Genomic DNA, 23,635 nt, shown 5'->3' on the forward strand with positions numbered 1-23,635 from the left:
TTCTGCTCTGTTCTGTGATGTTGAGGGTCTTCAGCAGTTTTTGTGCTCTAATATGTAAAGCATCGATATTTAAGTGAAAACAGAAAGTTGTGAACTTTTAAAATTGCTTTAGCCTCCTGAAATCTCAGCAGGCTCATTGCTGGCACATGCAGTCTATTTTGGAGAAGGGGGCAGACTCCTTTAGGCCTTCAGATTCTCCCGCTCCTCCTCAAGCGCTTGTGTCCTGGCTGGTTCACTCCTTGTCAGCATCTCTGTGGACACTAGTTGGGAAGAGGGAAAGGAACTTAGGTGGCAGAGAAACTGAAAGATGTGGTTAGGAGTAGGTGAATTTGTTAGTTAATATTACAATTTGGATTATTGATGAATCTTTATTTTGTTCTGCCTTTCAGGGCTGTGATAAAATTAAATGAGATAACAAGGTATCTAGCCTGGTAGAACACATAGAACTTCTTTCCTTTCATTAAGAATTAATACTCTGTTGGAATCTGTCACTGCCAAAACATATTACCAAATAGATTTTGCTTATATTCTTTACTGGTAGCAGGGCTGAAAAAGATAGGGTGTTTTTCATTCATCTTTGATATATTATGACTACTACATAAATTTCGTACCTTCTGGGTAACGGAAGAAGCATTAAGTGGTGAAGTTTTTACCATTTCTCTTCTGGAGCTATAAATGACGAGTGGGTTCCCATAGACAATATGTCACAACACTAGTAAATCACTGGCACAGTTTTGTTTCGAAAACCTTTTAACTAGCCTTTGTATTTATGGTAAGTTGTTTCCTGGGAGACTTCTGGCATTTTTAACAATTTTGCAAAGAAAGATCCACCAACTATCAATTCAGGGACTTAAAAAATTATTCTTGTGTGTATTTTTAAACATCACCTAGCTATCTCCTTTGCCTTGGTTTTGTTGTACATTGCTTTTCAGCTGGGTAAATAAATTCATCTGTATGGGATTTGGTGTTCTATTTACTTATCTCTCATTACCTCCCAGTAACTACCTCTTGCTGCAGCCATGTATTTCCAACTTACTGTATACATTGTAAACCCTTTGAGCTTTGATAGTTTCTTTGGGTGTGATAGTCCAGTTGCTGCATGGCTGGTTTATAACATTAAAATAGTAAAGCGCTTTACTGTATGATGAGCCAGTTATAATTGCCTTTGTGTTGGTTCTTCATGAGCGAGCAGGAAGAAAAGAGGTGATCCTGGTTTTACTCCTCTCTATCCATTAATCTGTAGAATCAGAATTTATTCCTATGATCATTCCAGGGATGTCACACTGTTGAAATAATAATAGCTGCAACAAAAGCCAATATTCATTGAGTGCTTGCAATGAACAGGAACTGTTCTAACTACTCTGGATGTATAAACTCATGTATTCTTCATCATCCTGTAAAGTACGCACTGTTGTCATCTCCATTTTATAGATGTGAGAATTGAGGCACAGAGAAGTTCAGTTAATTGTCTAAAGTCACCCAATTACTAAGTGGAATGGGCTGAATTTGAGCCCAGGCTTTCCTGGCTCTAGAGTCTGTGCTTTTAATAATGTGAATCGGCCGGGCGCGGTGGCTCAAGCCTGTAATCCCAGCACTTTGGGAGGCCGAGACGGGCGGATCACGAGGTCAGGAGATGGAGACCATCCTGGCTAGCACGGTGAAACCCCGTCTCTACTAAAAAATACAAAAAAACTAGCCGGGCGAGGTGGCGGGCGCCTGTAGTCCCAGCTACTCGGGAGGCTGAGGCAGGAGAATGGCGTGAACCCGGGAGGCGGAGCTTGCAGTGAGCTGAGATCCGGCCACTGCACTCCAGCCTGGGCGACAGAGCGAGACTCCGTCTCAAAAAAAAAAAAAAAAAGTGTGAATCTACTGATAATAAATGGCTAGTCTTTTTGAAGTTTAGGGGTATATGAATCAGAATGATAGAATTTTAACTCTGTCAGTTTTTGCTTATTACAATTCTGTATGTTTTGAGCATGCAGCTTGTTAAGGGAAAGGAAAGGCCATTGACATACATCCTAAATGTCTGCAGTGCCTGCCATTGTGTTAGGCAGTTTAAACACATAATCTCATTCAGTTCTCCCAATAACCCTGTGAAGTAGGTAGGGTTGTTCTCTCTGTCTTTTCCACAAGAAAATTTCCCCAGGAAGGTTAATTAGCTGTTTCATAGTCACACAGCCAGTGAATAGCAGAACTGGGACTTAAATTTGGATCTTTCTGATTCTAGTGCCTATAATCTTCCCCACAAACTTCCTGTTGGAAAAACCATAAAAGCATATAGGTAATCTCCAGTTTATGTACACCTGAGTAACATGTGCCTTATATATGGTTATCTAGGACCTCTCCTTTCACCTGGCTTCTGCAACTTGGAATTTCTACCTTTCACTTCACCAAGGGTACTCTGGAATATGTAAATTGTAGACCATTAGCACACTATCACTAGCATCTCTTTATGTGTCCTTTCTCCTCTGCCCCTGCTGCTGTTTTGGTTTCCTCCCTCATCACCCATGCCTGGCCCACTGTGGTATGTCCTCCTTGGTTTCCCCATGGTAACCCACATTTGCCGTGCCACCTCCAGGCAGACCTTGCCAAGGGCACAGCTGTTCCCTTACTCCCTACTTAAAGCCTTTTCATGACTCATGCTCTGTAGAGGCTCAGCTGCCAGGTGAGGCCTTTGCTCTCTGCTCTCAGTAGCTCTCTTCCCTCAGCTCTCACTGGCTTCCTCTGGTCCTGCAACCACTTCCCCCATCCTGGTCTCACTGGTTGTGTGGAGCTACTTGCAGTTCCCCAGATGAGGCCTGCTGTCTCCTGCATCTGTGTCTTTGGAATGCTTATTCTTCCTTGTCAACCTGAAAAACAATTTCATCTCAACATTATTTCTCTTCCTTACCTCCCGGGGTAAATTTAAGCACCTTTCATTCATGCCCACAGGCTGCTCTACACTTTTATAGTAATACTTCAGCAGTTTATTCCATTCATTTATTTACATGATTGTGGCAATGGGATTAGAACAACACTCCAGAACTATGGTTTTTCCGTAATCATATTATTTTGGATGGCTTTACAGAAATCCCCCAGCATTAGTGTATATCTTCTGGTTAGTGGGAAACTAGAGTTATCCTACAATACAAAGAATGTTGTCATATAAAATGGAAATACCTAGGCTGGGTGCTGTGGCTCATGCCTGTAATCCCAGCACTTTGAGAGGCCAAGGCAGGTGGATCACTTGAGGCCAGGAGTTTGAGACCAGCCTGGCCAACATGGTGAAGCCCCATCTCTACTAAAAATACAAAAAATCAGCAGGGCGTTGTGGTGGACGCCTGTAGTCTCAACTACTCGGGAGGCTGAGGCAGGAAGATTGATTGAACCCAACAGGTGGAGGTTGCAGTAGGCTAAGATGACACCACTGTGCTCCAGCCTGGGCGACAGAGGGAGACTTTGTTACAATAAATAAATAAATTGGAAATACCTGGTACTCTTTGCTTTGGGCTCTTCTGTTTTCCCCTTTCTAGAAGAAAGATTGAAGTCCAACCTGGCTCACAGGTAGCCAAGTGAGTGTCAGATTCTTTATTTACATGTAGAACTGAATGCAGGAAAAGGTGTAATCTCCAACTAGCAGCAGCACCCCGAGAAGAACTCAGAAAATTCTGCCTGTGAAAACTCCCCATGGACTGATGAAATATGCAGATGCAGTTCTTGTAATTTTCATCTTTTATTCCTACTGTGGTTTGGTTTTAAATCTATTATATTAATGATATCACTGTTTGCAGATTAAGACCAATAGACTCCCTCAAAGGAGATAATTGTTCTTTAGTACCCAATTTCATGGTTATGATTTCTAACCAGTGGTGGGAATTCTGATGTGTCGATTGTGTCCCGTGGAAACAATAAAGATGCCACAGCTGGGATTGTGAGGCTGGGGGAGCCAAGTAGGAATGACAGGACTTATCCAAAACGAGTACCTTAAAGTTGTTTTTAGTATTTTTAAATGTTTCACCCACAGTGGGCTTTAGGAATATCAGGATTTTGATATTCATTGATTGATAACTTGAGTTATTTGATGGCAAAAGGCCACTGCCCCCCCTTTTTTTGAGACAGGGTCTCACTCTGTCACCCAGGCTGGGTTGCAGTGGTGCTATCATGGCTCACTGCAGCCTTGGCCTCCCAGGCTCAGGTGATCCTCCTGCTTTAGCCTTCTGAGTAGCTGGGACCACAGATGTGCACCACAATACTCAGCTGATTTTTAAAATTATTTGGAGAGATCGGGTCTTGCTGCGTTGAGGCTCCTGGCCTCAAGCAATCCCCCTGCCCCAGCCTCCCAAAGTGCTGGGATTATAGGCATGAGCCACCATGCCCAGCCCAATATATCTTATACCTGCAGCATGCACTGTTACACAGCATGGATGCCCTAAACAAGTTCTATTTTCTGTCCTTTCTTTATCTAGGCAGATAGAATGTTGTGAAACAGCAGATGAATTCTACAGCACCATGGGGCGCCTTACCCAGGAGATGCTAGAGAATGATCTTCTGCAAAGCCATGAACTCATGCAGGTGAGTGGGCAACATGGAGCAGCCTGGCTCAGGGAACCCCAGGCACGGTGGGAACAACCAGTGCCAGAGCAGCGGTCTTGAGAAATGTGCTTGGTTAGCTGTCAGACTTAGTTTCTTAAATTGACCAAGAGTCTGTTCATAATTTGATAAGAATGTATGTCATAAAAGGAAGTAAGAAATGAATGATGGATATTTGTTGTATCTTTCCTTCAGACTGTGTTGCTTAGAAATCATTAGCAGCAATATAAAGATAAACTGGAAAAATACACTGGAAAAACAAAATCACCAAGTGCTTATTCTGAATTTTATTCTTAGCCTTTCTTTCCTTTTTTGAGACTGTCTCATTCTATCACCCCAGCTGGAGTGCAGTGGCACAATTGTTGCTCACTGTAGCCTCTGTCTCCTGGGCTTAAGCGATCCTCCTATCTCAGTCTCCTGAGTAACTGGGACTATGGGCTTATGCAGCCATACAGCTAATTTTTTATTTTTATTTTTGTATAGATGGAGTCTTGCTATGTTGCCTAGGCTAGTCCTGAACTCCTAGACTCAAGTGATCCTCCCATCGCGGCCTTCCTAAGTGCTGGGATTACAGGCATGAACCATTGTGCCCAGCCTACTTAGACTTGTGGGGGAAAACAGTTAGTGTGGGGAAGAAATTATTGAGGATAAAAAAGATTATTCTCATCAGCATTTTGATTCATTTGTTTTACCCATATTTTCAACTCAGGTAACTATATATTAATCATAAATTTTAAAGTGAAAGACTTGAAGGGTTTGGTTATTTTTTTATGGCATATTACTGTACCTCAATATCATATTCATCAAGTCTTTGAAATTGACAGCAAGTATAGAAAAAATAGCTGACTTATTAACACTCAGTCTTCCATTAGATTCTTTTTTTAATTTTTGTGGGCACATAGTAGGTGCATATATTTATGGGGTACATGAGACACTTTGATATAGGCATGCAATGCATAATAATCATATCATGGTAAATGGGGTATTCATCTCCCCAAGTGTTTATCCTTTGTGTTAGAAACAATCCAATTATACTTTTAAAGTTATTTCTAAATGTGCAATTAAATTACTATTGACTCTAGTCGTCCTGTTGTGCTATCAAATACTAGGTCTTATTCATTTTTTCTAACTACTTTTTGTACCCAGTATCTCTACTTCCCTATCAACTACTCTTCCCAGCCTCTGGAAACCATCCTGCTACTGTCTATCTCCATCATTTCAATTGTTTTAATTTTCAGCTCCCACAAATAAGTGCAGACTTTCAAAGTTTGTCTTTCCGTGCCTGGCTTATTTCACTTAACATAATGATCTCCATTTCCATCCATGTTGTTGCAAATGACAGAATCTCATTCTTTTTTTATGGCTGAATAGTACTCCATATTGTATATATACCACATTTTCTTTATCCCTTCATTGGTTGATGGACACTTAGGTTGCTTCCAAATCTTGGCTATTGTGAACAGTGCTGCGAGAAACACGGGAGTGCAGATACCGTTTTGATATACTGATTTCCTTTCTTTTGGGTGTGTAACCAGCAGGCAATTTTTGGATCATATGGTAGCTCCAATTTTAGTATTTTTTTGAGGAACCTCCAACCTGTTCTCCATAGCGATTGTACTAATTTACATTCCCACCAACAGTGTACAAGGGTTCCCTTTTCTCCACATCCCTGCCAACATTTGTTACTGCCTGTCTTGATTAAAAGCCATTTTAACTGGGGTGAGATAATATTTCATTGTCATTCTGATTTGCATTCTGATGATCAGTGATTTTGAGCATCTTTTCTTTGGTGTTGTCGGGTTTTTTTTTTTTTTTTTTTTTGGAGGCAGAGTGTCACTCTGTCCCCAGGTTGGAGTACAGCGGCACCGTCTCAGCTCACCGAATCGCGGTTCAATAATCACTCCTGGGAGCCGGGCGCGGTGGCTCACGCCTGTAATCCCAGCACTTTGGGAGGCCGATGTGGGCGGATCACGAGGTCAGGAGATCCAGACCATCCTGACTAACACAGTGAAACCCCATCTCTACTAAAAGTACAAAAAATTAGCAGGGCGTGGTTGCGGGCGCCTGTAGTGCCAGCTACTCGGGAGGCTGAGGCAGGAGAATGGCGTGAACCCGGGAGGCGGAGCTTGCAGTGAGCTGAGATCGCACCACTGCACTCCAGCCTGGGCGACAGAGTGAGACTCCGTCTCAAAAAAAAAAAAAAAAAAAAATTGCTCCTGAGTTCAAGCGATTTTCGTGCCTCAGCCTCCCAAGTAGCTGGAACTACAGGTGTTCGCCACCACGCCAGGCTAATTTTTGTATTTTTAGTAGAGATGGGGTTTCTTTTGTTTGTTTGTTTGTTTTTTTTGAGACGGAGTCTCGCTCTGTCGCCGAGACTGGAGTGCAGTGGCCGGATCTCGGCTCACTGCAAGCTCCGCCTCCCGGGCTTACGCCATTGTCCTGCCTCAGCCTCCCGAGTAGCTGGGACTACAGACGCTCGCCACCTCGCCCGGCTATTTTTTTGTATTTTTTACTAGAGACGGGGTTTCACCATGTTAGCCAGGATGGTCTTGATCTCCTGACCTCGTGATCCGCCCGTCTTGGCCTGAGATGGGGTTTCACCATGTTGGCCGGGCTAGTCTCAAACTCTTGACATCAAGTGATCCTCCTGCTGAGCTTGGCCTCCCAAAATGCTAGGATTATAGGCGTGAGCCATGGCGCCTGGCCTAGAGCACTTTTCATAAGCCTGTTTGTCATTTGTATATCTTCTTTTGAGAAATGGCTATTCAGATCTTTTGCTCATTTTTAATCAAATTATAAGATTATAAGAGTTATTTGAACTCCTTGTATATTCTGGTTATTAATCCCTTTTCCGATGAGTAGTTTACAAATATTTTCTTCCACTCTCTGAGTTGTCTCTTCATGTTGTTGATTGTTTTCTTTGCTGTGCAGGAGCTTTTTAACTTGATATGATCCCATTTGTCCATTTTGCTTTGGGTGTTTGTGCTCATGGGGTATTACTCAAGAAATTTTTGCCCACTACAATGTTTTGGAGAGTTTTTCCAATGTTTTATTGTATTAGTTTCAAGGTGGAGGTCTTAGATTTCAGTTTTTAATCCATTTTGATTTGATTTTTGTATATGGCAAGAGATAGGGGTCTAGTTTTGTTCTTCTGTGTATGGATATCTCGTCTTCCTGGCACTATTTATTGAAGAGATTGTCTTTTCCCCAATGTGTGTTCTTGGCACCTTTGCCGATAATGAGTTCACTGTAGGTATGTGGATTTGTTTCTGGGTTCTCTGTTCTGTTCCATAGGTCTGTGTGTCTGTTTTTATGCCAGTACCATGCTGTCTGGGTTACTATAATAGTAGTATAATTTGAAGTCAAATAACGTGATTCCTTCAGTTTTGTTCTTTTTGCTCAGAATAGCTTTGACTATTCTGGGTCTTTTGTGGTTCCATATAAATTTTAGGATCGCTTTTCTGTTTCTGTAAAGAATATCGTTGGTATTTTGATAGATATTTTATCAAATCTGTAGATTGCCTTAGGTAGTATGGACATTTTAACAATACTGATTCTTGCAATCCATGAACGTGTTGTATCTTCACATTTTTTGGTGTCCTCTTTGATTTCTTTCATTAGTGTTTTATGGTTGTCATTGTAGAGCTCTTTCATTTCTTTGGTTAACTTAATTCCTAGGTAGTTAATTTTGTTTGTTGCTAATATAAATGGGATTTTAAAATTTCTTTTTCAGATTGTTCACTGTTTGCATATAGAGATGCTACTGATTTTTCTTTACTGGGAGACTTTTTATTATGGCTTCCATCTTGTTACTTGTTATTGGTATGTTCAGGTTTTGGATTCCTTCATTGTTCAATCTTGGTAGGTTGTATGTCTAGGAATTTATCCATTTTCTCTAGATTTTCTGATTTATTGGTATACAGTTGCTCATAGCAGTCACTAATGATCCTTTGATTTTCTGTGGTATTAGTTTTAATGTCTCCTTTTTCATCTCTGAGTTTGTTTATTTGGATCTTCTTTTTTTCTCAGTCTAGCTACAGGTGTGTCAATTTTATTTATCTTTTTAAAAAAACCAACTTTTCATTCTTTAATCTTTTGTATTGTTTTTTCATTCAGTTTTATTTATTTCTGCTCTGATCTTTATTGTTTCTTCTACTAATTTTGGGTTTGGTTTGCTCTTGTTTTTCTAGTGCTTTACTATATATCATTACATTATTTATTTGATGTTTTTCTTCTTTTTCGATGTAGACATTTATAACTATAAATTTCCCTCTTAGTACTGCTTTCACTCTGACCCCATAGGTTTTAGTATGTTGTATTTTCATTATCATTTGTTTCAAAAACATTTTCAGTTTCCTTTTTAGTTTCTTCATTGACCCACTGGTCACTCAATAGCATACTGTTTAATTTTTATGTGTTTGTATAGTTTGCAAAATTCCTCTTGTTATTGATTTGTAGTTTTACTCCATTGTGGTCAGAGAAGATCCTTGATGTTATTTCAATTTTTTGAATATTTTAAGACTTGTTTTGTGACCTAACATATGATCTATTCTTGAGAATGATCCATGTGCTGAAGAGAAAAATGTGTATTCTCCAGGTGTTGGATGAAACGTTCTGTAAACATCTACTAGGTCCATTTGTTCTATAGTACAGATTAAGTTTGATGATTTTTTTTTGTTGTTGATTTTCTGTCTGGGTGATCTGTCCAATGCTGAAAATAGGGTGTTGAAATCTCTAGCCATTACTGTGCTTGGGTCTATCTCTGTCTTTAGCTCTAATAATATTTGCTTTATTATCTGGGTCCTCCAGTGTTGGGTGCATATATATTTGTAATCATTATATCCTCTTGCTGAATTGACCGCCTTTATCATTACATAATGACCTTCTTCGTGTCTTCTTATTTTTGTTTTGAAATCTATTTTTTTCTGTTAGAAGTACAGCTACTCCTGCTCCTTTTTTGCTTTCCATTGGCGTGGAATAACTTTTTCCATCCCTTCATTTTCAGTCTATGTGTATCTTTTTTTTTCTTTGTTATACTTTAAGTTCTGGGATACATGTGCAGAATGTGCAGGTTTGTTACATAGGTATATACGTGCCATGGTGGTTTGTTGCCCCCATCAACCTCTCATCGACATTAGGTATTTCTCTTAATACTATCCCTCCCCTAGCCCCATACCCTGTGACAGGTCCCAGTATGTGATGTTCCCCTCCCTGTGTCCATGCGTTCTCATTGTTCAGCTCCCACTTTTAAGTGAGAACCTGCGGGGTGTGGTTTTCTGTTCCTGTATTAGTTTGCTGAGAATGATGGTTTCCAGCTTCATCCATGTCCCTGCAAAGGACATGAGCTCATCCTTTTTTTATGGCTGCATAGTATTTCAGGGTGTATATGTGCCCACATTTTCTTTATCAAGTCTGTCATTGATGGGCATTTGGGTTGATTCCAAGTCTTTGCTGTTGTGAATAGTGCTGCAATAAACATATGTGTGCATGTGTCTTTATGGTAGAATGATTTATAATCCTTTGGGTATATACCCAGTAATGGGATTGCTTGGTCAAATTGTATTTCTGGTTCTAGATCTTTGAGGAATCGCCACACTGTCTTCCCACAATGGTTGAACTAATTTACACTCCCACCAACAATGTAAAAGTGTTCCTATTTCTCCACATCCTCTCCAGTATCTGTTGTTTCCTGACTTTTTAATGATTGCCATTCTAACTGGTGTGAGATGGTATCTCATTGTGGTTTTGATTTGCATTTCTCTAATGACCAGTGATAATGAGCTTTCTTTCATATATTTGTTGGCTGCATAAATGTCTTCTTTTGAGAAGTGTCTGTTCATATCCTTTGTCCACTTTTTGATGGGGTTGTTTGTGTTTTTCTTGTAAATTTGTTTAAGTTCCTTGTAGATTCTGGATATTAGCCCTTTGTCAGATGGAAAAGTTTTCTCCTATTCTATAGGTTGCCTGTTCACTCTAATGATAGGTTCTTTTGCTGTGCAGAAGTTCTTTAGTTTAATTAGATCCCGTTTGTCTATTTTGGCTTTTGTGGCCATGGTTTTTGGTGTTTTAGTCATGAAGTCTTTGCCCATGTCTATGTCATGAATGGTATCACCTAGGTTTTCTTCTAGGATTTTTATGGTTTTAGGTCTTATGTTTAAGTCTTTAATCCACCTTGAGTTAATTTTTGTGTAGGGTGTAAGGAAGGAATCCAGTTTCAGTTTTCTGCATATGACTAGCCAGTTTTCCCAACACCATTTATAAATAGGGAATCCTTTCCTCATTGCTTGTTTGTGTCAGGTTTGTCAAAGATCAGATGGTTGTAGATGTGTAGCATTATTTCTGAGGCCTCTGCTCTGTTCCATTGGTTTATATATTTGTTTTGGTACCAATACCATGCTGTTTTGGTTACTGTAGCCTTATAGTATAGTTTGAAGTTAGGTAGTGTGATGTCTCAAGCTTGTTCTTTTTTCTTGGGATTGTCTTGGCTATATAGGCTCTTTTTTGGTTCCATATGAGATTTAAAGTAGTTTTTCCTAATTCTGTGAAGAAAGTCAATGATAACTTGATGGGGATAGCATTGAATCTATAAATTACTTTGGGCAGTATGGCCATTTTCACAATATTGAGTCTTGCTATCCATGAGCATGGAGTGTTTTTCCATTTGTTTGTGTCCTGTCTTATTTCTTTGAGCAGTGATTTGTAGTTCTCCTTGAAGAGGTCCTTCACATCCCTTGTAAGTTGTATTCTCTTTGTAGCAATTGTGAATGGGAGTTCGCTCATGATTTGACTCTCTGTTTGTCTATTATTGGTGTATAAGAATGCTTGTGATTTTTGCACATTGATTTTGTATCCTGACACTTTGTTGAAGTTGCTTATCAGCTTAAGGAGATTTTGGGCTGAGATGATGGGGTTTTCTAAATATGCAATCATGTCATCTGCAAACAGAGACAATTTGACTTCCTCTCTTCCAACTTGAATACCCTTACTTCTTTCTTCTGCCTGATTGCCCTGGCCAGAACTTCCAATACTATCTTGAATAGGAGTGGTGAGAGAGGGCATCCTTATCTTGTGCCAGTTTTCAAAGGGAATGCTGCTCCCAGCTTTTGCCCATTCAGTATGATATTGGCTGTGGGTTTGTCATAAATAGCTATTATTATTTTAAGATATGTTCCATCAATACCTAGTTTATTGAGTGTTTTTAGCATGAAGGGGTGTTGAATTTTATTGAAGGCCTTTTCTCCAACTGTTGAGATAATCATGTGGTTTTTGTCATTGGTTCTGTTTATGTGATGGATTACGTTTATTGATTTGTGTATGTTGAACCAGCCTTGCATCCCAGGGATGAAACCAACTTGATTGTGGTGGGTAAGCTTTTGGATGTGCTGCTGGATTTGGTTTGCCAGTATTTTATTGAGGATTTTTGCATCAATGTTCATTAGGGATATTGACCTGAAATTTTCTTTTTTTTCTTGTGTCTCTGCCAGGTTTTGGTATGAGGATGATGCTGGCCTCATAAAATGAGTTAGCTGTTAATCCGTCTGGTCCTGGACTTTTTTTGGTTGGTAGGCTATTACTGCCTCAATTTTGGAACTTGTTATTGGTCTATTCAGGGATTCGACGTCTTCCTGGTTTATACTTAGGGTGTATGTGTCTAGGAATTTATCCATTTCTTCTAGATTTTCTAGTTTATTTGCATAGAGGTGTTTATAATATTCCCTGATGGTCGTTTGTATTTCTGTGGGATCAGTGGTGATATCCCCTTTGTCATTTTTTATTGTGTCTAATTGATTCTTCTCTCTTTTCTTCCTTATTAATCTGGCTAGCAGTCTGTCTATTTTGTTGATCTTTTCAAAAAACCACCTCCTGGTTTCATTGATTTTTTTTGAAGGGTTTTTCATGTCTCTATCTCCTTCAGTTCCACTCTGATCCTCATTTTATGAGGCCAGCATCATCCTCATACCAAAACCTGGCAGAGACACAACAAAAAAAGAAAATTTCAGGCCAATGTCCCATTTGCTTGGTAAATCTCCCTCCATCCCTTTATTTTGAGCCTGTATGACTCTTTGCACGTGAGATGGGTCTTCTGAATACAGCAAACCAATGGGTCTTGACTCTTTATCCAGTTTGTCAGTCTGTGTCTTTTAATTGGGGCATTTAGCCCATTTACTTTTTTTTTTTTTTTTTGAGACGGAGTCTCGCTGTATTGCCCAGTCTGGAGTGCAGTGGCATAATTTTGGCTCACTGCAACCTCTGCCTCCTGGGTTCAAGCAGTTCTCCTGCCTCAGCCTCCTGAGTAGCTGGGACTACAGGTGCGCGCCACCATGCCCAGTTAATGTTTATCTTTTTAGTAGAGATGGGGTTTCACCATGTTGGTCAGGCCAGTCTCGAACTCCTGACCTCGTGATCTGCCTGCCTTGGCCTCCCAAAGTGCTGGGATTATAGGCATGAGCCACTAGGCCTGGCCTAGCCCATTTACATTTAAGGTTAATATTGTTATGTGTGAATTTGATCATTATGATGCTAGCTGGTTATTTTGCTCGTTAGGTGATGCAGTTTCTTCATAGTGTTGATGGTCTTTACAATTTGGTATGTTTTTACAGTGGCTGGTACCAGTTTTTCCTTTCCATATTTAGTGCTTCCTTAAGGAGCTCTTGTAAGGCAGGCCTGGTAGTAACAAAATCTCTCAGCATTTGCTTGTGTAGGATTTTATTTATCGTTTGCTTATGAAACTTAGTTTGGCTGGATATGAGATTCTGGGTTGAATATTCTTTTCTTTAAGAATATTGAATATTGGCCCTCTCTTCTGGCTTGTAGGGTTTCTGCAGAGAGATCTGCTGTTATTCTGATGGGCTTCCCTTTGTGGGTAACCCAACCTTTCTTTGGCTGCCCTTAACATTTTTTCCTTCATTTCAACTTTGGTGAATGTGACGATTATGTGTCTTGGGGTTGCTCTTCTTGAGGAGTGTCTTTGTGGTGTTCTCTGATTTTCTGAATTTGAATGTTGGCCTGTCTTGCTAGATTGGGGAAGTTCTCCTAGATAATATCCTGAAGAGTGTTTTCCAACTCACTTCCGTTCTTCCCGTCACTTTCATGTACACCAATCAAATGTAGGTTTGGTCTTTTCACATAGTCCCATATTTCTTGGAGGCTTTGTTTGTTCCTTTTCATTCTTTTTTCTCTAATCTTGTCTTCACGCTTTATTTAATCTCTGATATCCTTTCTTCCACTTGATCAGTTTGGCTATTGACACTTGTGTATGCTTCACAAAGTTCTTGTGCTGTGTTTTTCAACTCCATCAGGTCATTTTTGTTCTTCTCTAAACTGGTTATTCTAGTTGGCAATTCCTCCAACCTTTCTTCAAGGTTCTTAGCTTCATGGTTCTTTAACTCAAAGGAGTTTGTTATTACACACCTTCTGAAGCCTACTTCTGTCAATTCGTCAAACTCATTCTCTGTCTAGTTTTGTTGCCTTGCTGGTGAGGAGTTGTGATCCTTTGGAGGAAAAGAGGCGTTCTGGTTTTTGGTATTTTCAGTCTTTTTGCACTGGTTTTTCCTCATTTTCATGGATTTATCTGCCTTTGGTCTTTGATGTTGGTGACCTTCGGCTGGCGTTTTTGTGTGGACATCCTTTTTGTTGATGTTGATGCTATTGTTTTCTAACAGTTAGTTGTTAGTTTTCTAATAGTCAGCGTCTCTGCTGCCGGTCTGCTGGAATTTGTTGAAGGTCCACTCCAGACCCCGTTTTCCTGGGTATCACCAGTGAAGGCTGTAGAACAGCAAAGATTGCTGCCTGTTCCTTCCTCTGGAAGCTTTGTCTCAGAGGGGCACCTGCCAGATGCCAGCCGGAGCTCTCCTGTATGAGGTGTCTATCGACCCCTGCTGGGAGCTGTCTCCCAGTCAGGAGGCACAGGAGTCAGGGACCCACTTGAGGAGGCAGTCTGTCCCTAAGCAGAGCTCGAGTGCTGTGCTGGGATATCTCACGCTCTCTTCAGAGCCAACAGGCAGGAACATTTAAGTCTGCTGAAGTTGCATCCACAGTTGCCCCTTCCCCCAGGTGCTCTGTCCCAGGGAGATGGGAGTTTTATCTACAAGCCGCTGACTGGGTCTGCTGCCTTTCTTTCAGAGATACGCTGCCCAGAGAGAAGGAATGTAGAGAGGCAGGCTGGCGGTGAGGCAGGAGCGGTGGTGGGCTCCTCCCAGTTTGAACTTCCTGGCTGCTTTGTTTACACTGTGAGGGGAAAACCACCTACTCAAGCCTCAGTAATGGTGGACGTCCCTACCCCCACCAAGCTTGAGCGTCCCAGGTTGACTTCAGACTGCTGTGCGGGCAGCGAGAATTTCAAGCCAGTGGATCTTAGCTTGCTGGGCTCCATGGGGGTGGGATCCGCTGAGCTAGACCACTTGGCTCCCTGGCTTCAGCCCCCTTTCCAGAGGAGTGAATGGTTCTGTCTTGCTGATGTTCCAGGCACCACTGGGGTATGAAAAAAAACTCCTGCAGCTAACTTGGTGTCTGCCCAAATGGCTACCCAGTTTTGTGGTTGAAACCCAGGGCCCTGGTGGTGTAGGCGCCTGAGGGAATCTCTTGGTCTGTGGGTTGCAAAGACCATGGGAAAAGCATGGTATCTGGGCCTGAATGCATCATTCCTGATGGCACAGTCCCTCAAGCCTTCCCTTTGCTAGGGGAGGAAGTTTCCCGACCCCTTGCACTTCCTGGGTGAGGCGATGCCCCACCCTGCTTCAGCTCACCCTCTGTGTGCTGTACCCATTGTCTAACCAGTCTTAGTGAGATGAACTAGCTATCTCAGTTGGAAATGCAGAAATCACCAACCTTCTTCATTGATCTCACTGGGAGATGCAGACCGGAGCTGTTTCTATTCAGCCATCTTGCCAGCTACCCAAGTCTATGTGTATATTTACAGGTGAAGTGTGTTTCTTGTGGGAAACAGATCATTGGGTCCTGTTTTTTCATCCGTTCAGCCACTCTGTGTCTTTTGATTGGAGAGTTTAGTGCATTTACATTCAGTGTTATTGATAAGTAAAGCCTTACTCCTGCCATTTTGTTATTTGTTTTCTGGTTGTTTTGTGGGCTTCTCTTTCTTCTTTCCTTCCTTCCTGTTCCTTTTTTGTGAAGATGATTTTTCTCTGGTGGTGTGCTTTAATTTCTTGCTTTTTATTTTTTGTGTATTGTATGTTTTTTGATTTGAGGTTACCATGACACTGGCACATACTATCTTAAGCCTATTATTTTAAACCGATGACAACATAACACTGGTTGCATAAACAAACGTGCAAAAAGAAAACTAATAAAAACTCCATACATTAACTTTGATCTTCTGCTTTTTAACTCTTTGTTGTTTCTCTTTATGTACTATGTCTTAAAAAGTTGTTCTAGTTATTATTTATTGGTTCATCATTTATTCTTTCTTTTTTTTTTTTGAGACCGAGTCTTGCTTTGTTGCCCAGGTTGGAGTGCAGTGGCGTGATCTCGGCGCACTGCAAGCTCCGTCTCTCAGGTTCAAGCCATTCTTCTGCCTCAGCCTCGCGAGTAGCTGGGACTACAGGCGCCTGCCACCATGCCCGACTAATTTTTTTGTGTTTTTAGTAGAGATGGGGTTTCACTGTGTTAGCCAGGATGGTCTCGTTCTCCTGACCTCGTGATCCGCCCGCCTTGGCTTCCCAAAGTCCTGGGATTACAGGCATGAGCCACCGTGCCCGGCCATCATTTAGTCTTTGTACTTAAGTCAAGAGAAGTTTATACATCACAATTACAGTGTTATCCTAAATTTGTGTTTTTCTGTGTGCTTCCAATATCAGTGAGTTTTTTACCCTCACATGCTTTCTTCTTGCTCATTAACATCCTTTTCTTTCAGATTGAAGAACTCTCTTTAGCATTTCTTATAGAATAGATCTAGTGTTGATGAAATCCCTCAGCTTTTGTTTGTCTGGGAAGGTCTCTATTCTTCCTTTATGCTTAAAGGATATTTTCGCTGGATAGACTTACTATTCTAGGGTAGAAGTTTTTTTTTTTTTTCTTTGGCAGTTTAAATGTGTCATGCCACTCTCTCCTGGTTATGCCACTCTCTCCTGGCCTGTAAGGTTTCCACTGAGAAGTCTGTTGCAAGACATATTGGAGCTCCATTGTATGTTATTCATTTTTTTTTTTTCGCTTGCTGCTTTTAGGATCATTTCCTTACCCTTGACCTTTGAGAGTTTGATTGTAAAATGCCTTGCGGGAGTCTTCTTTGGGTTAAATCTGTTGGTATTCTATAACCTTGTACTTGACTGTTGATGTACTCCTCTTGGTTTGGGAAGTTCTTTGATATTATCTCTTTGAATAAGCTTCCTATCCCTGTCTCTTTCTCTGTCTCCACTTTAAGGCCAATAGCTCTTAGATTTGCCCTTTTGAGGCTATTTTCTAGATTCTGTAGACATGCTTCATTATTTTTTATTCTTTTTTCTTTTGTCTCCTCTGTGTATTTTCATATAGCCTGTCTTCAAGCTCACTAATTATTCTACTTGATCAATTCTGCTATTAAGAGACTCTGATGCATTGTTCAGAGTGTTGATTGCATTTTTCAAGTCCATAATTTCTGCTTAACTATTTCACTCTTTTTATTAAATTTTTATGATAGAATTCTGAATTCCTTCTCTGTATTATCTTGAATTTCTTTTGAATTCTCTGTCTGAAAGGTCACATATCTCTGTTTCTCCAGGATTGGTCCCTGGGGCTTTATTTAGTTCATTTGGTGAGGTCATGTTTTCCTGGATGGTGTTGATGCTTGTAGATGTCCTCTTGTGTCTGGACATTGAAGAGTTAGGTGTTATGGTCTTCACAATCTGAGCTTGTTTGTGCCTATCCTCCTTGGGAACGCTTTCCAGGTGTTAGGACAGTCTTGCATTGCTACAGAGAAATACTTGAGAATGGATAATTTATAAAGAAAAGAGGTTTAATTGGTTCATGCAGGCTGTATAAGCAGCATGACCCTGGCATCTGCTTGGCTTCTGCGGAGGCACAGGGAGCTTTTAATCATGGCAAAAGGTAAAGAGGGAACAGACATGTCACATGGCCAGAGCAGGAGAAAGAGAGAGAGTTAGATGGTGGGTGGTGCCACACACTTTTAAATAACCAGGTCTTATGTGAACTCAGAGCAAGAGCTCACTTATCACCAAGGGAATGGCCCAAGCCATTCATGAGGGATGCAGACACCTCCCACCAGGCCCCACCTCCAACATTGGAGATTATAATTCAACATGAGATTTGAGTGAGAAAAATATCCAAATTATCACTAGGTATTAGAAGGGACTTGGGCCCCAAGCCCAGTAATGCTGTGGTTTTTGCAGACTTGTAGAGGTACCACCTGGGTGGTCTTTGAGAAGATCTGGAAGACTTCTCTGGATTACCAGGCAGAGACTCTTATTCTTTTCCTTTAATTTCTCTGAAACATGTGGAGTTTCTCTTTCTGTGATGAGCCCTCTGGAACTGGGGGTGTGGTGATGCAAACACCCCTGTGGCCACTACCACTGGGACCGTGCTGGGTCAGACCTGAAGTTAGCTCAGCATTGGGCCTTGCCCAAGGCCCTTCCCTTCAGGACAGTGAGTTCCCCCTAGGCCCCACGTGTGTCTAGAGTTTTTTTCTGGGAGCCAGGGATTGGAGTTAAAAACCTTAGCAATTTACCTGATACTCTATTCTACTGCAGCTAAGCTGACACTGAAACTACAATGCAAAGTTCTTCCTGCTCTTCCCTCCCCATACCACAGGCAGAAGAACTTCTACCTGTGGCCACCACCACCACTGGTCCATAAGGAGTTCTGCTGGGCCACCACCAATGTTTGCTTAAAGCCCAAGGGCTCTTCCATCAGCTTATGGTGAATGCCTCCAGGCCCGGGATTCACCCTTCAGGGCAGTGGGCCGCCCCCTGCCCCAGAGCAGGTCCAGAAATGCTATCCAAGAGCCTGGGCCTGGACTCAGACCCCAAGAGCCTGCTTGTTGCTCTACCCCACTGTGGCTGAGCTGGTATCTAGGGTGCAAGACAAAGTCCCCTTTACTTTTCCCTCTGCTTTTCTCAAACAGAATGAGTTTTTCACCATAGCCACCACAGCTGGAAATATCTGGGTCTCCCCTGAAACCAGCATGTCTCAGAGCTCAGGGCCCATGGCATACTCCCTGGATATGGCTGGTTGTTATTCAGGATCCAAGGACTCTTTAGTCAGCAGGTGATGAATCCTGCAAGTGTTGAGTCCTTCCCTTTAAGGCAATGGGTTCTCTTTTGGCCCAGGGTGTGGCTAGAAATGTCATCTGGGAGCTAGGGCCTGGAATAGGGGCCTCATGACTCTGCCTGGTACCCTATCCTGCTGTGTCTGAGCTGCTATCCAAGATACAAGACAAAGTCCTCTTTACTCTTTATTCTCCTCTCCTTAAGCCGAAGGAAGGAGTCACTTTCATTGCTATGAGCTGCACTGCCTGGCATTGGGGGAGGGATGGCGCAAGTCCTCCCATAGCCACACCAGCTTGTGTCTCCCTAGGTCCTGTGCCACCCTAGTTCACTGGCTCTAAGCCCAGCCTAGCACTAGGAGTTGCCTAGGAATTGCAGTCCTTGTGTCCCAGACTGCTGTTCAAGTTTACCTAGGATCCCAGAGCACTTTGGCCTGCGATGGCAAGGCTTGCTGAGGAAATCGAGTTCAACAGCTGAGATGGGCAATTCCCTGCTGGCTAGGTCTGGTTCAAATGCTCCCTCTGAGTGTGAATGCTGGCTGAGCCCAGCACAACTTTGCTCTCCACTGTGACAGAGCAGCACTGAGTTCAGTGTAAAGTCCTCCAGTCACTGCACTCTCTCATCCCCAAGTGCACATACTCTTTCTCCATGTCTTATGGCCACTGCCAGGGGGATTGGGGAGGGGTGGCGTCCATGATTCAAGACTGTCTCTCCTCCCCTCCTCAGTGCCTCTTTCCACGATATGGAGTTCAAATCAGATATTGTGATTATTCACCTAATTTTTGGTTCTTGTTATGGTGCTTCTCTGTGTACAGACAGTTGTTAAAATTTGGTGTTGCAGCAGGGGGCATGAATGGTGTAGGCTTCCATCTGCCGTCTTGCCTGCCCCTCCATTTCCATCAAACTTATTAATTCATTAAGCAAACATTTATTGAGAATCCATGGTTAGTTTTCTGCCTTTTCTTTTTCAATCAATGTTGAATCAAACCCAACTTGTAGATGATGGCTGTGTTTCTAGATTCCCTCTGCTCTAATACGGAATGAATCTTTTACCATAGCCACGACAGCTGAGAATATGCTGGGTCTCCCCTGAAGCCAGCGTGTCTCAGAGCTCAGGGCCCATGGCATATTCCCTGGATATTGCTGGTTGTTACTCAGGGTCTTTAGTCAGCAGGTGATGAATCCTACTAGTGCTGGGTCCTTCCCTTTAAGGCAGCGGGTTCCATTTTGGCCCAGGGTGTGGCTAGAAATGTCATCTGGGAGTTAGGGCCTGGAATAGGGGCCCAGCATTTTGCTACCAGAGTAATGATCCATGCTTACTGCTTTGATCATTTCCTTGCTCTACACTAAGTCCTTCAGCACTTCCTTATTACTAACTACAGTAAATAAAATGCTTCAGCCTGATTTTCTATGCTCTGTACTAACTTCTCCAAATATTTATCGAGCACCTCTAAATGTCAGGTAATGTGCCAGGTGCAGGGACACAGAAGAAAGCATGGGCTATGTCTTCGGGAGCCTATAGTCTCCTAGAGCACAGTGTGGGGAGTGCACCGAGGGAGGTTTGCAGAGGGGCTGAGGGCTGAAGAAGAGAGAAGACCTCATCTAGCCTAGGGGGCAGGGATGGAGTGAGTTGGAGGAGAGGAAGTTAGGAAAGCCTTTTTTCAGGGAATTCATGTCTGGTTTTACCTTTACAGAAGAATAGGAGTTGACTAGGCTGTGCGTGTGTGTGTGTGTGTGTGGGGGGTGCACATATATGCAAGGGTGGTTGTGTGTGTGTGTGTTTGTGTGTGTGTGTGTTGAAGGCTCTTGTGCAGAGTGGAGAGTCAGTTCGTGTTTGAGAGAGAAGCATGTGTGAAGGACTATTGATAACATACTACATAAGTGTGAGGGGGACTGTCAGAAGGCTGGAATTCAGGGACTGGCTCATGGAAGACCACAATGCCTGGTAAGGCGCTTGGACTTGATGTTTCAGGTCAGTGATTGAGAGATTGTACTTGCTGGAGTTCTAGGGCTTCTGTGGACCCTTTGGAAAGGGGAATAGAAGAGCTGTGGACCTGAAAGATTTTAAGGAGAGGAGGAAAATGTTTGAGTTTTGTTTTAAGTCAACTCCACGGGCAGCTCTGTGAAGGATGGATTTCAAAGGGACAAGTATGACAGCAGGAAGGCCTGCGAGGAGGCAGTGAAGAGTGGAAACAGACTGGAACAGAAACAGCACTTACAAGGTGAAATTGACTGGACTTGGCCATGGAAAAGGGATACAGGGGTGAAAGAAAAAGTAATGGGAGAGAGAGGGCCACCCATAATCTTCTGGCTTAGAAGGAAGAGGGCAAGTTTCTGAGGGGAGGAGGATGGGCTTGTTTTCAGATAGGTTGCTTTAGAGGTGTACTTGGACTGCCCCGTCTCTGACCTATCCAAAGGTGTTCCTGCTATTTCACAGACTCTATGGCACTGGCCATAGCTCTCTTCCCACCCAGGCCTCTGTAGGCCATTGCTCATTCCTGTGACAGGGCTTGTGGTCCCTCTGATGCTGCATCTGTGAAAATCCTATTTGCCCACCTGGATCCTGGATGCCGCATGCCACTCAATCTCTTCTCTCTCCCACTCCCACGGCCTCTGTTATCTCGGAACTCATGGATGATGGCTCTTCTGTACTCCTCCAGTACTGAATATTCTTGTTTTTTTTTTTTTTCAAACATGGTCTCACTTTGTCACACAGACTAGAGTGCAGTGGCATGAGCATGACTCACTGTAGTCTTGACTTCCTGGGCTCAAGCGATTCTCCCACCTCAGCCCCCCAAGTAACTGGGTCTACAGGCATGTGCCACCAGGCTGGGCTAATTTTTAAATTTTTTGTAGAGATGGGGTTTCACCATGTTGCCCAGGCTGGTTTTGAACTCTTGGGCTCAAGCAGTCCTCACTCCTCAGCCCTGCAAGTAGCTGGGACTACAGGTGCATGCCACCATGCTTGGCTAATTTTTTAAAATGTATTTTAGAGATGGAGTTTTGCCATGTTTCCCAGGCTGGTCTTGAAGTCCTGGGCCTCAGGCGAGGCCTGCCTTGGCCTCCCAAAGTGTTGGGATTACAGGCATGAACTACTGCACCCGCTCTCTTTTTCAAGTATATTAATTTTTTTTTCCTGTAAGTAGCAAGTTCCTTAATGTTAGGGGCTTCAGCAACATCTAGCTTAGTGCGAAGAATACAACTGGTTACTCAGTGAATACACAGAATCATGGAACGTTAGATCTTGAGGCTGTGGTTTTCAAACTGGACTGTGTAAGAAACATCCCAGGAGTGTATGAAAATGCAGATATTTGGCCCATGGGTGGTTCTGATACAGGTGGTTTTCAGAAAACACTTAGAGAAACACTGGCTTAAAAGAAACTTAAAGATCAATTAAACTAATTCTGTCACGTTAGAGAGAGGAAACTATGAGTTGGAGTGTCAGCAACTTGTCGGTTTCTCAGGTTGTCTAGTGTCAGACCCAAGACTGCCCCCAGGTCGCCGACTCCTAGCCGAATGCTTTTCCTCACCACCCAACACACTGCTTCCACCTATTCAAAAGATGTCTTTCTAAAAGCTGAAATCCTCTTTAGAAGAATAAGGCAACATCTCATTTCACTTACAGTTTAAACATTGCCAGAAGGAATGAGATGTGTCAGATGCCATATTTGTCCTCTAGGAATTTCCAATCTTAGGTATTAGGAGAAGGAACCACTTCTTGACGCTGCTAAAAGCAGAAGAATCCTAGAGGGAGAATTGTAGGCTGTGGATTGATTGATGGGATTCCATTTCAGTAGCATCCCTCCTGTCGAGGAAAACATCTGCGTGAAGATGAACTAAGCCTAATTTTGTGCAACTCATGTTTTCATATTTCTTGTAAAGCATATCAATAATTACAAAATATAATGTCTTTTCAGTGCCTAAATATAAATGTCTATTTAAGTGTATGTTGGTAGTTCAGATAGTAAATAGACTTGTTAGTTTTCCTTGACATCATAGAATGTTCAGGAGAGAAATGGTGAATGTCATTTCAAGCCATTCTCTTTCCTATATTCATTTTTTTTAATTTAGTGCTGTCAGCAAACCCGAAATAGCACCAGATGAAAAATGTGGGCTGAATGTAAGGTCTTTATTTTTGAGCTGAAGAGATGACAGCATTCTCCCCTTTCAGTCTTTTCCCTTTCTTTCAGTTCTAAGTGCCATACTGAAAATCATATGCTGGCTTTTCCCCCTTGTAGATCACTGTTTTCTTATTAGCAATGGTCATTTTCATGTTTGTTTGGTTTTTTTAAATTGATAGGGTTAAAGAAACTGGAGGAATGCTGATTAAATAATGTACCTGGATATCAGTAGGATTTTTGACAATGCCTGTTGTAAATTCCTTGAGGGCAGTGTGGAGAAAAGTTAGTTAAGATGCTATTATTAGGGTTTGTAGGTGCTTGGGAAGCCTAACTCAAAGTGTTTGTGACTGATTTCCTGTTGTCTGGTGGGAGATCTCATGTACTGAGAGGCAGGACTTTCCTTTGCACCCACTCTGTTCACTTTTTTCCGTCAGTGATGGGGTGGAAATTACAAGGGTATGGATGCTTGTTCAATACAAGGATCATGTTTGATTAATTAAATTGAAATCGTCTGTCCTGCAAAACTGCGTGTGCCCGTAACTGAAAGTGCTTAAGCTGTGCCTTTGTGACCATCTGTTGGAGATGCTCTGGAAGGGACTCCTGCTTGGGAGGGAGGTGGAACTAATATATTTGAATTCCTTTCTAACCCTGTGATTCTATTACTGTACCATATTTTGGCTCTAAGATGATTAGTCAAATCTCTTTCTTGGAATCTGTTGTAAATTTCCGACT

At 42.2% G+C, this 23,635-nt stretch overlaps 1 protein-coding gene across 3 annotated transcripts in view; it reads left to right on the top strand.

Moving 5' to 3' along the window:
- TBC1D30 (TBC1 domain family member 30) overlaps positions 1-23,635 on the top strand; it is a 111,803-nt gene that overhangs the window by 71,644 nt on the left and 16,524 nt on the right. For all 3 annotated transcript variants that reach the window (XM_077954679.1, XM_028829698.2, XM_001116946.5), the window contains one exon: positions 4,446-4,551. In XM_077954679.1, coding sequence (XP_077810805.1) covers positions 4,446-4,551 — 106 coding nt within the window. The remainder of the gene's footprint in view (positions 1-4,445; positions 4,552-23,635) is intronic.

This window comes from Macaca mulatta, chromosome 11 (assembly GCF_049350105.2).
Source record: "Macaca mulatta isolate MMU2019108-1 chromosome 11, T2T-MMU8v2.0, whole genome shotgun sequence".
Classification (NCBI taxonomy): domain Eukaryota; kingdom Metazoa; phylum Chordata; class Mammalia; order Primates; family Cercopithecidae; genus Macaca; species Macaca mulatta.